The following is a 15,191-nucleotide window of genomic DNA, read 5'->3' as shown; positions in this document are numbered from 1 at the left end:
ATCTTAACGATCTTTAGTCTTCCAATCCATGAACATGGAATTCCTTCCATTTACTTAGGTCTTCTTTAATTTCTTTTAGCAGTGTTTTATAGTTTTCTGTGTACAAGGCCTTTACATCCTCGTTTAGACTTATTCCTAGCTATTTGATTCGTTTAGTTGCTATTGTGAACGGAATTTTTTTCCTGATTTTTTCCTTCTGATTGCTTATTGCTTCTGTACAGAAACACTTCAGATTTTTGGTGTTGATCTTGCACTTCACCACTTTGCTGAATTCATTCATCAGCTCTAGGAACTTTCTTGTGGATTTTTCAGAATTTTCTATATATAGGATCATATCATCTGCAAACAGGGACAGTTTTACCTTCTTCTTTCCAATTTGGATGCCTTTTACTTCTTTTTCTTGCCTAATTCCTCTGGCAAGAACTTCTAGTAAATGTTGAATAACAGAAGTAACACTGAGCATCCTTGTTCCTGATCCTAAAGGGAAAGCTTTCAGGTTTTCACAATTAAGTAGGATATCAGCTGTGGATTTTTCATATATGCCCTTTATCACGTTAAGGAAGTTTCCTTCTATTCCTAGTGTTCTAAGCGTTTTTTGTTTTTGTTTTTGTTTTTTTTATCAAGAATGGGTGCTGTATTTTGTCAACTGCCCTTTTGTGTCAGTTGAGATGATAGTGTGTTCTTTTTCCTTTATTCTGTTAATGTGGTATATTATATTAACCAATTTTCTTATGTTGAACCAACCTTGTATACCAGAATAAATCCCACTTGATCATGGCATATAATTCTTTCAATATGCTGTTGGATTAAGTGTGCTAGTATTTTGCTGAGGATTTTTGCATCGATATTCATAAGAGATTTTGGTCTGTGGTTTTCTTATAGTATCTTTTATCCAGCTTCAGTATGAGGCTAATGTTGGCCTTAGAGAATGAGTTAAGGAGTGTTCACTCTCAACTTTTTAGAAAAGTTTATACAGAACTGGAGTTAACTCTTTTTGAAATATTTGGTAGAATATCTCTATAAAGCCATCTGGCCTGGGCTTTTCTTTGTTAGGAAGTTTTTAATGACTGATTCAAGCTCTTTGCTAACTATTGCTTCATTGATATTTGTTTCTTCTTGAGATTATGTTGGTAGTTATGTGTGTTTCTAAGAAATTGTCCATTTCATCTAAGTTATCTAGTTTATTGGCATACAGTTGTTTATAATATCCACTTATAGTTCTTTTTTATTTCAGCAGGATCATTGGTAGTGTTCCCCTTGTCAGTTCTGATTTTCATTATTTGAATCTTCACTCAATTATCAAGCTAAAGGTTTGTCAATTTTGTTGATCTTTTCAAAGAAACAACTTTCGATTTTGTTGATTCTCCGGGTTTTTGTTGTTGTTGTTATTGTTTATTTTCTATTTCATTTATCTCTAATCTTTGTTATTTCCTTCCTTCTGCTTGCTTGGGTTTAGTTTGCTCTTCTTTTTCTAGTTCTTCCATATTTGAGGTATGTTCTCTGAACCAATTTTTGGTTTTGCTGGTCCCCTCTATTCTTTGTTTTTGTTGTTGTTGTTGTTGTTCTCTCTCTTTCACTTACCAATGTTCTGATCTTTGTTATTTCCTTCATTCACCTCACTTTGGGTTGCTTTGCTCATCTTTTTCTAGTTTTCCTGTTTTAGGTTAGGTCTCTGATCTGAAGTCTTCTTTTTAAATGTAAGCATTTACAGCTATAAAATTCCCTCTCAAAACTGCCTTTGGTAGTTTCTGTATGTTGTATTTTCCTTTTCACTCACCTTAAGATATTTCCTAATTCCCCTTGTGATTTCCTTTTTAACAAACTGGGTGTATAAGAGTTTTCCATTTCTCCCTTTGTCATTGATTTCTAGCTTTATAGTATTGTGTTCAGAGAAGAAAAATTTATGATTTCAGTAATTTTGAATTTACTGAGACTTGTTTTCTGACCTAAGATATGGTCTGTCCTAGAAAACGATCCATCTACACTTAAGAAGAATATGTATTCTTTTGTTGTTGGGTGAAGTTTTTTATATATGTCTGTTAGGTCTTGTTGGTTTAGAATATCATTCAAGTCTTCTATTTCCTTATTGATCATCTGTCTAGATGTTCTCTCCATTATGGAAAGTGGTATATTAAAGTCTCCTACTATTAATGCAGAACAGTCTATTTCCCCCTTCATATCCAGCAGTATTTGCTTCATGTATTTGGGGGCTCTGCTGTTAGATGGATATATATAATTGTTACATCTTCTCATTGAATTGACCCCTTTATCTGTATATAATGACCATCTTTGTCCTTCAAAACTGTTTTTGACTTATAGTCTATTTTATATGATATTACTATAGCTACCCCAACTCTCTGTTGGTTACTATTTGCATAGGATATTTTTTTTTCATCCTTTCACTTTCAACCTACTTATGTCTTTGAATTTAAGGTAAGTCTCTTGTAGACAGCAAATAGTTGGGTCATGCTTTTTTATCCATTCTTCCAGGCTCTGCCTTTTGACTGGAGAGTTTAATACACTTACATTTTACATCACTATTGATAATGCAACACTTTCTTCTGCCATTTTGCTCTTTGTTATAACTTTTTGTCTCTCAATTCTTCCCTTAATGCCTCTCTACTTTAATATTTATTTGATTTTTGTATTGTACCATATTGAGTCCCTTATCATTTCTATCTATTTTTCATAGATTTCCATGTGGTTAAAATTTAACATCCTAAATATAACAATCATATTTGATTTATATTATCTTGACTTTAATAGCATACACATACATTGTTCCTATACCACTCCATCCCCCACCTTTTTTTGTACTTCTTATAAATTATATCTTTGTACACTGCACATCCCAAGCCACAGATTTATCATGACTTTTTTATGCATCTGCATTTTAGCATCTGTAGGAGGTAAAAAGTGGGGTTACATGACAACATTTACAGTTACCTAAATGGTGACCTTTACTGCAGGTCTTTATTTCTTTATGCTGCTTTGAACCACTGTGCAGTGTTGTTTCCTTTCAGTCTGATGATATCTGTTTAGCATTGCTTGTAGAGTGGTGGTGATGAACTGCCTTAGCTTTTGTTTATCAGGGAATGTTTTAATCTCCCCCTCATTTTTGAAAGAAAGTCTATAATATTATAGACTTATGCTATTCTTGGTTGGCAATTGTTGTCTTTCAGCGCTGCAAGTATTTCAACCCACTGCTTTCTTGGCTATATGGTTTCTGATGAGAAATTGGCACTTAATCCAATTGGAACTCCCTTGTATATAACATGTTGTTTTTCTCTTGCAGCTTGCAGAACTCTCTCCTTATCCTTTGCATTTGACAGTTTGATCAGTATGTGACATGGAGTATTTTTCTTCATGTTTATTGGTGTTCTCTGGGCTTCTTGGATGGGCATATTCATGTTTATTCATGTTTTGCTAAATTTGGAAAGTTTTCTGACATGATTTCTTAGAATATTCCTTTTCCCCCTTTCTTTCTTCTCTTTCTGGGACTTCTATAATTCATATTTTGGTATACTTGATGGTGTCACAGAGGTCTCAGGCTATTTTCACTTTTTAAAATTATTTTTCTTTCTGCTTCTCAGTCTGACTCATTTCAATTTCTTGTCTTCATGTTCACTGACTCTTTCTTCTGCCAACTCCAGTCTGCTGTTGAAAGCCTCCTAGAAGTTTTTCATTTCAGTTATTGTGGTCTTTGACTCCAGTGGTTCTGTTGTTTCTTTTTTAAAATTTCTCTTAATTGAAATTTTCATATTGTGCATATATTGTTTTCCTGATATCCATTATTTATTTCTCTGTATTTTCCTTCATATCCTTGAACATACTAAGGATTATTTTTTAAAGTCTTTGTTCAGTATGTCAATAGTCTAGTCTTCTTCATTGGTGTTTTCTGGATTTTTATTCTCTTCATCATTTCCTATTATTTGTTTGTCTTGTAATCTTGCTCCCTGAGATGTCTGTTTCTTGAGTTTATAGCTAGCTGGTGATATGATAGGGAGTTTCTTGAGCATCAGCCATCCTATCAGGAAGATCCACCCAAGGCAATGCGAAGTACATGGTCCTTCCTTGTCTTTTCTGGGTCTGTGTCTTGCCCTGGATTTGCATTTACTAGTGGTCTTGGAGTTCCCCAGTTTACAGTAGTTAGAATGGCCTCTCTACTTCCCAGGAGACATGCCATCTCCCTCTCTCTAGTGTCCCACTGCAGGACTTAAAGCAGGTAAGCCTTTGTCCCCAGTTGTCTGTCCCCAGTTGTTTCCTACACTTCTTTAGTTGTCTCAAGATGCTTTTGAATGGAGAGCAAATTCTGGGAGGGGGGCATGCTGGAGAAGAACTTCCCAAGTCCATCTTTCCAAGCTGGAATAAGGCCAGGAATCTACAAAGGGAGTGCAGGCCAGCTCCAAACTGCCCTGGAGCAAGAATGAGGGAAGAGGCCAAAAAGGCACCATGACCTTCTACCCATGGCTCCCAAAGGCTGCACTTTATTGACCTGTCCCGGAGATGTGGCCCTTCAACTGTCCTCTGCAGCTCTGAGGAGGTATACTGTCTTAAAGTCTCCACCAACTCCTTTGTCTGGGGAGAATTGAAACACTGGCCACCTAAGAGTCAGGCCTCCAGAAATCCAAAGTAGCTAATCAAAAGCAGTGATCAGCAACTGGTCCATTCCCCACTCCCAACCCCACTCCCCAGGTCTTTTATGTTACTTGCTGCACCAGCAAGCTACTACCGGGGCCGGACTCCACTGCTACCTAAATGCAAGAGTGGGAGATGGGCAACAGTAGCCACTACACTGAGAGGGCAATTTCTTGGTATTTACTATAATTTACTAGCCTCTTCCTCCTGCTCTTTCCTAGATGCTATACAGTTTTCTACTGGACTCCAGATTGCAAAATAGTTGACTCTGACAGGTCCTGCCTGTTTAATAGTTGTTCTGATAGAGGGACTGATTTCTGGAGCTTCCTATTCAGCCATTTTTGCACAATCTTGCCCAAGCTCTTGATTTTTAAAAGGCTCTTAGAGGGGACTGGGTGACCTGGTCTATTAAAGATATCAGCCAAATAGCCAAGGAAAGGGCTTTTCACCTACAACATCCAAGCAACCAAGCCCAACTAGTGTTCCCCTACCCCAGTGGAGGGAAGACATCACAAGTTTCATGCTGCTGCTGGAAACCTAGGTTTTGAGGATAGGTGTTCAAAAGATTCTGTTCTCTCTTTCTTCTTCTCCTGGCATTCCAATTACACATATGTAACACCTTTTGCAACTGTTCTACAGTTCAAGGATGTTCTGTTTATTCATTCTTTTTTTACTTTGACTATCAGTTTGGGAAGTTTCTATGGCAATGACCAGTCTATTGATGAGCCTAGCTAAGGCATTCTTCATTTCTTTTTGAATCTATCTTAGAGGTTTCCACTCTCTGTTTATATCACCTGTCTGTCCTTATAAGTTGTCTACTTTTTCCATGCAAGCTCATTAACCATAGTTAATTTATATTCCCTGCCTGATAACTCTAAAATCTGCTTATCTTAGCTCTGGTGCTCGCTTTGCATTTTCTTTTTAACTTTTGGCATGCCTTATAATTTTTTTGTTGTTGAAAGCCATGTAAAAGTGTAAGGTTTTGTTAATCTAGCTAGGAGCTGAGCTATGTTTAATGTTTTCTGGAACTGTAGGTACCAAAGGCTTCAAATTCTTCTAGTGTCCTTGTTTTTGTCTCCCCTGTTTTCTTTGGGCTCAAGAACTCCTTAGGTTCTGTGCCTTGCAGGTTTTCCAGTTATAATCTACTTTATCATACTAGATCCCATAAGAACCTGGTGGGGTTCCTGTATGAAAAACCCATGAAAGTATAGGACCCCTCCCCAAGACTGTAGCACCCAGGAGTTTCACACTCTCACACTAGTCTATACTCAGCCTTAATTTGTCAAGATTACCATTTAAGTGTTCCTGCCAGTTTATGGCTCTAGAGTCTTCTGCTCCTGGTAAGCTGATCTTGGCTGTGATTCTCTGTATTTACCTATATACAGATTTCAGGGTGGAGATTTGGCTTGCAACTTCAGTTTTCTTATGGGTTCAAGAAAAGTCATGGATTTTCAGTTTGTTCAGCTTTTTTTCTAATGGTAATGATGGGAATGATGACATCCAAGCTTTATATGTTGGAGCTGAAACGAGAAGTAACAGGACATTTTGACTTGAATTATTTGACAAAGCCTTGTTTAACTCGAGATAATGTGACATTGCTGCAACAAAAGGTAATAGCAGTCGGATTCTTTATCTAGTAATATATGCCGCTATTAAATCACCATTAGCCTCAGCCCTACCTAATCCCTAACCTCCACTTCTTCTTTGACTTCCATTTCAAATGGACAGGAGTGAGGCTCAGAAACATGGGGAGGAGGGTCTGTTTCACCAGTCATTGCTGATCAAAAATAACCCATGACAAAATGGCCTCATCCAAGTGGCTGCACCAAAACATTGTGTCCCTAGATTAACCAGGATACAGAAAGGTTCAAATTTAAATTCTCTAATCCAATTTTGTTTTTAATCATAGAAATATGAATTGAGAAAGCCTCTCTCATATATCAACTCCTTGCTCTCCCCACTCTCACCATAATTCTCCAGTTTCCTTGCCCTTTACCATTTATTTAACCTCCTGAGCTCAGCTCTTCTCCAATGCTGAAGAATCTGGCTGCCAAACCCTTTAGCAGTTGAACAGAACATTATTACCAGGGTCCCTCTCATCCTGGAACTGGTATGCATGGCTGTTTTCACTAGCTAAATGCTGCTGGGAGCAATATACCAGAAATGGGCTGGCTTTTATAATGGAAATTTATTAGGTTAAAACCTTACAGTTCTGAGGCTATGAAAATGTCCAAATCAAGGTATCATCAAAGATGCTGTCTCCCCTAAGGTCAGCTGCTGGTGACCCTGGACTCCTTCCATGTGGCAAGGCACATGGAGGCATTGCCTTCTCTTCTGGGTCTCATTGCTTCGGCTTCTGCTCCTCTGTCTGAGGCTTCCTCTCTCCCAATTCCTCTCTGAGCCCCTGGGTTCCTTCTCTCCATCTGTTCAGCTTTTTCTCTGTGTCTCTGCTTTCAGCCCTCCATTTAGAAAGGACTCCAGCAAGAGGACCAAGACCCACCCTGGGTCACACCTCTCTGAAGCAATCCAATCGAAGACCCCCTAACTGAATCCTATCCAATCTAAGGGTCCCACACCACAGGAATAGATTAGCACCAAAAGAATGATCTTTTCTGGGATCCACAAAAATTTCAAACTGTCACAGTGGCCTTACCAATAAATTCTAGATAAGTCCCAAGGCATGGATTTCTTTTTCCTTTTTAGTAATATAATTATAAAAATTACTCAAACTTCATGAGCATTTACTATGTGCCAGAAACTGTCAGGACTGCTTTACATACAGCTTATCTCACTTATTCCTCACTATTATGCTTTGAAGTTGGAAAACTATGGATCAGAGAAAATAAGTTACTTGCCCAAGATCATACAGCTAGTTTATGGTGAAGGCAGGATTCAGCGAAAATCTGATGACTTAAAGCAGGTGTTTTCTCTGTGCTGCTACACTTAGAGGCCTAAAATATGCATGTAATAACACTAAGATTCTTGTTTCTAACATGGGGACAGCTATTTGCGGCCCAAATTAGGCAGCTAATTCAGTGATTAATCTGAATATCATTCTTATGCCCCCATGAGTTGTAACTTGCAAAGGTGGGAACTCTGATCCATTCACTGTGAATCAACAATACAGTGGCCCTGGTAAAGCAAAAATGCTTGTTGGAAATACAAACAAATGACCAAATGAATCACTTCACGAGCCAATGAATGAATGAATGAATGAATGAATGAATAAAGCAACTGTCAGCATAATGATTAATGCAACAGGAAGCCTTTTGATCTCCACTGACATGGGTTTATAAGCTCGACTGGGTCAGGGGCCACATTAGTGTTATGCGTTACTCTGTTAGCACCTACATTAGCATGTCTGGCACATAGTATGTGCTCAATAAACCTTTGTTCCTTTTTGATGGATTGACTTACCAGAGGCAACTCCTTGCACAGCAGCAAGTAGCCCTACTCTCTGGAGAATGGCTGAGAGCAGTTCCCTTCCTCAGAGCCCGTGGCTCCTTTTGTGGGTGCTTTCCATCTTATCCCTCCTAGTTCCTCTTGCTGGACTACACCCACCTGTTATCACAAACATCATTCTTCTTCCCCCACCTCCATCTCACTCTTCCCTGACTTGGTGTAACACCTAAGTTAAGGGGTTCTTACCAAGGGATCCGTGAGCTTGAACTGAAATTCAAGAGAACATTATTCTTGGGGGGCCGTGTTGGTGAGGGTGTGATATATTTATTAAATCATACACGATATAGTGTGGGCTTAGTAAGGGGTCCATGGTTTTCACCTGATTGGCAAAGGGGGGCGTAGAACAAGAAAAGTTTAAGAACCCCTGAGTTAAAGCAGAGAGCCCCCAGGTGGGACCTATTTGAGTAAAACCCTGCAGTGTCACCATGAAAGAGCATCTTCTTTTGGAGATGGGGCTCAGAAAGCATGAGCCAGCAATCCTGAGTCCCTCAGCTGCTCACCACCTGACAGGGCCCGGGCCGCTCACTCCAGGGCCTTCTCTGCCCTCGGCTCCGCGTACCCACGCTCCCCTCGGCCCCATCAGAGCGAGGATGCTCACCAAGTAGCAAACCCAGCAGAGGCCAGATTATCGGCCCTCAGTCTTCTTGTTTTAGTTCTAGTTTTGGGGTTTTGGTTTGGTTTGGTTTTTTAATTAATATTCCCTGTAGAAACAGGAAACACCCAAAAGCCCTGCAAGAGAAGCTCGCCATCACCACCTTCTGGCCCACCTGGCAATGAACCCAGCTGTGGCTAAGTTTGGTCTGAGTGAAAAGTCATCCTGAGGGCCTTGGGGCTTTCTGTGCTACCCCTGCCCCCCAGCCCCTGCCCCCTGGAAAGCTAAAAAAGTGTGAAGTAAGAATACATTGAATCTAAAACCCTGTGGCTTTAATCATAAAGATCCTTTGACCAAAGCATATTTTTAAAAGGCTGTGAAACATTATGCAACATTTGCCTGGTTTAATTATGAGTTTAGAAAAGCCTAGCACCACTTTTTCACTACAGTAAAACATGACAGGGCATGAATCACGGCATAATACTTTATGCTTAGTGTGGTTTTAGACGTGGGGCTAGGGGTGCTGCACTGTCTACACAACAAGGCATGAATTACTATACCACAATTCACACCCCGGAGGGCTTTATGACAATGATAAAACCCCTTTTGTTGGTTTAACTGGCTAAAATATTTAAGGACCACATATTCACTTAGTAAATGTGTGTATATAGGACATAAGCGTGACTTATAGAACAGATCTGAGTATATGCTTTCTTTTTTTGCTTGGACCAAAATACTTGTGGTAATATGGAAATATTGTACAGTCGATTTCTATTTGCTTTTCAGTTATTGAAAACACCGTTAGCTGTAAGATGAAGCAGGGTCTTCAACCGTTGTTGATCATTTATTTTGCGCAGAGTTTAAAACGAAGCTGCTCTCTTCTTCCTGGCCATCTCTTTGAATCCTCTAAACTGCAGAATGAAATGAAGTCCCTTCATTAATATTAGATTCCAAAGATTCCAAGTTAAAATATTTGCCCAGAAACTACCAGGTTTTCCAAAATTAAAATGTCAGTTATTTTCAAGAAAATAAAAGAAATGTACCAGGAAGGAGGCGGGGGGGGGGGATCCTGGGACCTCAGATGCCTACAGTGGCAACTTCAAAGAGATAAACAGAGAAGGCAAACTTGAGAGCTGGAATTAAAAAACCCCCCGGGGGGGAAGATCTGAAATATTTTATATTGAGTAGTAACAACTCATTCCTTTATGTCACGGCACATAAAACAATTACACCCAGAATTTTCCTAAGGAACTTTGCTGCCCCTAGATTGCTAGCATCACTTAGTCCTGATTATGGAGACCTTTGGGAATCAGGGTAGTTGGCTGGCTGTTTTGTCCACAGAGAAGGTGGACACAAAGGAGAATTCATGTTTAGTCCTAATAAAAGTAAAGCTCTCCTATGGTGGGACTGTGTTCAATTTAAATTTCCTTACACAATCTGCCTAAGAATATAGGGCTTTTTCCCACCTCCTTTTCATCTATAAACTGAGTGATGCTTGTGAAAGCTAAGCCGCCTCTGATTGCCAGAGTCAGATTTACAATATCCATTTTGCTTAATCTTTGAGGTCAGACTTTTGTCTCTTCTCCATCACAGACCTCGCAGTGCTCTTGCTGGGGCTGGTGAGTCAGTAGACCTCACTGCCATTTTCCCAGCTAGACCCTGGTTGCTGTCATCCTTGGGAGTAAATTCACCTAAACAGAAAGCATTTCCAAGCGAACTGAATATTTTTGGCCAAAGGTATACAAAATACCAAAACTCCCCATTCCTTTTTTGCTTTATTGAATATAGAAGTCCACATGATCTTTTTTTTTTTGAGCATTTATTTTTTTATTGTATTTTTTTGAAGATACATAGATCACAAAAAATGTTACATTAAAAAATATAAGAGGTTCCCACACACCCCACACTTTACCTGCCCACCTCCCACTCCTCCCACATCAACAACCTCCTTCATCATTGCAGTACATCCACTGCATTTGGTGAATACATTTTGGAGCACTGCTGCACCACATGGATTATAATTTACATTGTAGTTTACACTCTCCCCCAGTACATTCAGTGGGTTACGGCAGGATATATAATGTCCAGCCTCTGTCCCTGCAATGTCATTTAGGACAACTCCAAGTCCCAAAAATGCCCCCACATCATATCTCTTCTTCCCTCTCCCTGCCCTCAGCAACTACCGTGGCCACTTTCTCCACATCAGTGCTATAGTTTCTTCCACTACTAGTCACAATAGTTCTATAGTAGAATACCAGTAAGTCCACTCTAATCCATATTTTATTCCTCCATCCTGTGGACCCAGGGATGGTGATGTCCACTCCACCTCTACATTGAGAGGGGGCTTAGATCCCACATGGTTGATGGATGTGATTCGTCAGCTTGGAGTTCAACAGGGCACTGAGAGTGCCTACAACTCCAAGCTGAAGAATCGCATCCATCAACCATGTGGGATAACCGCCACATGAGTTTCTAAAATGTTTCTGAGGATGATAAACCGAATTACTGGTCAAGCAGAAATAGTCTGAGTAGTCGATACCTGAAGTGGCCAAGTGCTACAGTTAAACTGTTTGAAACGTACCTGGAAAACATAATCAGGTCCTCTCATCACTGTCAGGGTGACTAAGTAAAACCTTTGAAAGGAACAGGTATCTGATCAAAATCTCAAAGGATCAATCATAAACTATGTTTCAGTATCTTTTGGGGAGGAACTCATCCAACAGGAGCAGATACTAGAAGATAAGTGGGCTTGTTAAAAACAGGTAAACAGACCACACACACATACAACATATTTAAACAAAGGTGATTAGTTTATTAAAAGGCTTTTGTTTTTTTTGCTCCCAACCTCGCTCTACATAGACCTGACCTGCCTGATTCTTTGCAGATACAAGGCAGATCCAGCCATCCCCACCGTGGTCCTACGACCAGTCCTACCAGTACCTGGGATCCATCACCTCTTCCTCCGTGCACCCAGCAACACCCATCTCGCCTGGACGGGCCAGCGGCATGACAACCCTCTCGGCCGAGCTTTCCAGTCGACTCTCTAGTAAGTGGCTTGAAAATGCTTTTTACAGCCCAGCTAGAGCAGAAGGGTCGGGAGTCTAGAGAAGATGCACCAAGCAGTTTAACTGAGTAAAAGATGGTTTCGGACAAGACTGCCTGCCCATCCTGAGTCCCGCGCCCTTGCACTGATTTTTTTCCAGAGCTCCTGAACACTCAAAGAGGCACAGATTCTGGATGTGGCTTGGACAATACTATTCTTTTTTTTTTTTAAGATTTTTTTAAAAAATTTCTCTCCCCTTCCCCACTCCACCCCCCACCCCCAGTTGTCTGCTCTCTCTGTCCATTCGCTATGTGTGTTTTTCTGTGTCTGCTTGCATTCTTTTGAGCAGCATCAGGAATCTGTGTCTCTTTTTTGTTGCATCATCTTGCTGCATCAGCTCTCCGTGTGTGTGGCGCCGCTCCTGGGCAGGCTGCACTTTTTTTGTACGGGGCAGCGCTCCTTGCGGGGGCACACTTGCTGCACATGGGGCTCCCCTACGTGGGAGACACCCCTGCATGGCACGGCACTCCTTGCGCACATCAGCACTGCACATGGGCCAGTTTACCACACAGGTCAGGGGGCCCTGGGTTAGAACCTGGACTTCCCATGTAGTAGGCAGACGCCCTATCCATTGAGCCAAATCCATTTCCCAAGAATTTGATTCTTTGGATGTTTGGGGGTTATTCCCATTTGAGGGGAAATCATGACAGCTGAAGGGTTAATGGGATAACAGACCAATTCCTTGCAGTCGTCACTTTCTAGAAGTCATAATCCCAGGTAGATTCTGGACACTGGCACCATCATGCTGGTGGTGGAAGGTTCACAGGTCACATCAGGAGCATACCTAGGTACACGTGGAATGGGAAGCAAACAGACCCCAAATGGGACATTTCTAACTCATCAGCAACGAGCTGTTCATAGCCGGTTACAGGAACAACTTGAAAAGCTCCTGTGTCATGGTTCGCATAATTGTTAATAGGAGCTCATTAAATATTAGTCATTTAACCTGTGAGTGCCCTTTGGGCTCGGCACTCACCTTTGCTCGTGGGCAGGGAAATCGGAGTCATGGGTGGGGGGGATATTCCTTTGTTGAAAGCAAAAAAAGAAACTTACTGTTTGGGGCTTTGAAATTGGAGCTGGCCCAAACTGTGAAAACACTTGAGAGAACATCAGCCTCATGTTGCGGGCAAACACTCTTGCGTGTGTGTGGAGGGGAGGGCGGTGGTTTTGGCTTTACAGCTCTTGGGATCAGATTATAGCAGATTAGGGGGCAGGCAAAGGGGCAGGGAGTCACATCTGCCCTTTTGGATGGTGTGTTAGGTTGGGTTGTCCAGACGATTGTGATTCCTTGAGCTTTTGCTTCACAGAACACCTTCAGACAGGGTCTCCCAGCACCAGCACTGCCCAGGCGTGGGGCGAGCCCATTGCTCCTCCTGTCGCATCCTGCGCCCTGCAGGCTATTTAGCAGCACACCTAAGCCTCTGCGTGCCTGCAGCACCACCTGGTTGTGGCAACTACAACTGTCTCCTGGCATTGCTAAAGCCCACTGAGGAGGAAAACTGCCCCCCCCCCCAGTTGAGAGCTGGTGTGTGAGCATATTCCTGGAAGCCACACTGGAACAGGAAAGCCAGCTGAGGTGCTCGGGGTTCCCGTGGTATTCTGGCAGGAAGTCATTGAGGGAGGGGCCTGGGAGTCATGCCTTCTGTCCAGCTTGCTGTTTCTAGAAGCCTGTCCCTCGGGAACAGAGTTTGATCACAAAGGCACTTGTCAGCGCTCACTGACTTCTCTGTGATGCTGCCCTGCCCGCTGACTCTGGTCAACATTTGACACAATGACTGTTTTCCTTGGAAGTTTCCCTGCTTTGGGTCTGTCCCTCCGCACGTATTAGGTAGATCTTTTGACTGGGTCACTCACCTGAGATAGACAGCTCGGGCTTTATAGTCCAAGAACCCCAGGGCCAGCCGCTGCAGCCAACGGTGTTCAGAAGTAAGAGTGACTTTGTTTAAAGGAATTGAGTAACGTGCCCCCTCCCAATCCTTGTGCTCCTGAATAACCTGGACTTGAATTACCAAGGAGTAAAGAAGGACATTTTATGGCATGGGGGTGTGAAGGAGGTAAAAAACCACTTCCCATTTCAGCACCCCCTTTAGCCTCCCACGTGCTGGGGGACCAAAGAAAATTCCAGATGAGCTTTCGGTGTCAGTAGGGCCCAGCATGAGAAACTGCTTGCCAACTTGGCAGAACTCCCTAAGAGAAAGCAAGCCTGGAGCACAGGCCTCAAAAGTGTTGTCAGAGGCCTCCAGGTAGGAGGGGGGTGGAAGACATGAAAGAGAAGTGGCTGCTGGCCACCAGCTTGGAGAACCCGACACTGCCCTGCATCTGCTTTACCTTTTAATCCCGTCCAGCCGCTTTGGGTTCTTGTCTCTCTCCCCGCCCCCAGCCCCACCTGGGCTCCCTTCTGGGCTCCGGGACTCTGACTCTCTCTGTCTCTCTTTCTCTATCCTTTTCAGACAGACTCCACACCTTGTCTGAAAAGGGTTGTCATCTGGAGGTTTTCTTTTCTTTTTTCTTTTTTTTTTTTTTTAATTAATGTTTAGCTGCCAACCCGGGTGACGGACAGCATGCATTAATCTGAGTCAGGCAAAAGATCCTTTTAAGGCAGCCATTATCTGCTCAGGTTGGTTAATCCTTTGGGGCCGTGGGAGGGGCCCGGAGTGGGCTGCTTTCATCCATGTCAAGCTGCAGAACGCAGACTCGAGCTGTCATGGCAAATATTTAGCCCCATCGGTGGGGAAACATTTCCAACCAAAATACCTGAAGCTGCTAATCCCCAGATTTCCTACTCTTAAAGAGCTCCATGAGGAGAGCGGGGGTCCCTAGCTCCGCCCAGGCGGCCACTGAGTTAAGGGGACATGGGGGCAAGCCAGGAGAATGGCTCAGCTATGGCCGGGTGGGTACCCCGTGCGTAACTGGTGGGCCTTGGTGAGGGATGTCAGGCCGGACATACACATGAAAACAAATCTTCGAATCGATCGTTTGAGTCTGGGCATCTCTATAGGGCCTGAGTCGTTTCATTATCAAAATGTGGGTTTCAAGGATAATTGGACCAAATGGATGGTCATTTGTATATGAAGTTGTTACTGAACAGACAGAAGAAGAATCACAGGCAATATTTAACATCTCTCAGATATTCTGCCCACGAGCAAAAGACCTATTTTCCCCTGACAGCTGAGACGGTAGTACTTAGGCCTATGACAAACCTTGGGCTCACCCGGGATTCCAGTAACTTGGTGCCATCACCACCTTACCACGTAGAGGTTGGGAACTGACTGGCAGAGCATGTCCAGGCATCACCGTGAAACAGGGTGACCTTTCACTCTTTTTTCCAGTGGATTCACCTTTGTGTCTCAGGGCAGGTGAAGCAACAGGAATAGTAGGCAGAGTCATTTATTTGTG

General features: G+C 42.3%; 1 protein-coding gene across 2 annotated transcripts in view; it reads left to right on the top strand.

Annotated features, from left to right (window-relative positions):
* The window catches only part of RUNX1 (RUNX family transcription factor 1), a 243,819-nt gene that overhangs the window by 221,762 nt on the left and 6,866 nt on the right, over positions 1 to 15,191 (top strand). For both annotated transcript variants that reach the window (XM_058296203.2, XM_058296204.2), the window contains one exon: positions 11,577 to 11,738. In XM_058296203.2, the coding sequence (XP_058152186.1) occupies positions 11,577 to 11,738 (162 nt within the window). The remainder of the gene's footprint in view (positions 1 to 11,576; positions 11,739 to 15,191) is intronic.

This window comes from Dasypus novemcinctus, chromosome 4 (genome assembly GCF_030445035.2).
Source record: "Dasypus novemcinctus isolate mDasNov1 chromosome 4, mDasNov1.1.hap2, whole genome shotgun sequence".
NCBI lineage: Eukaryota > Metazoa > Chordata > Mammalia > Cingulata > Dasypodidae > Dasypus > Dasypus novemcinctus.
Note: the sequence above shows the minus strand (reverse complement) of the source record. Positions and strands in the feature narration are given on the sequence as shown.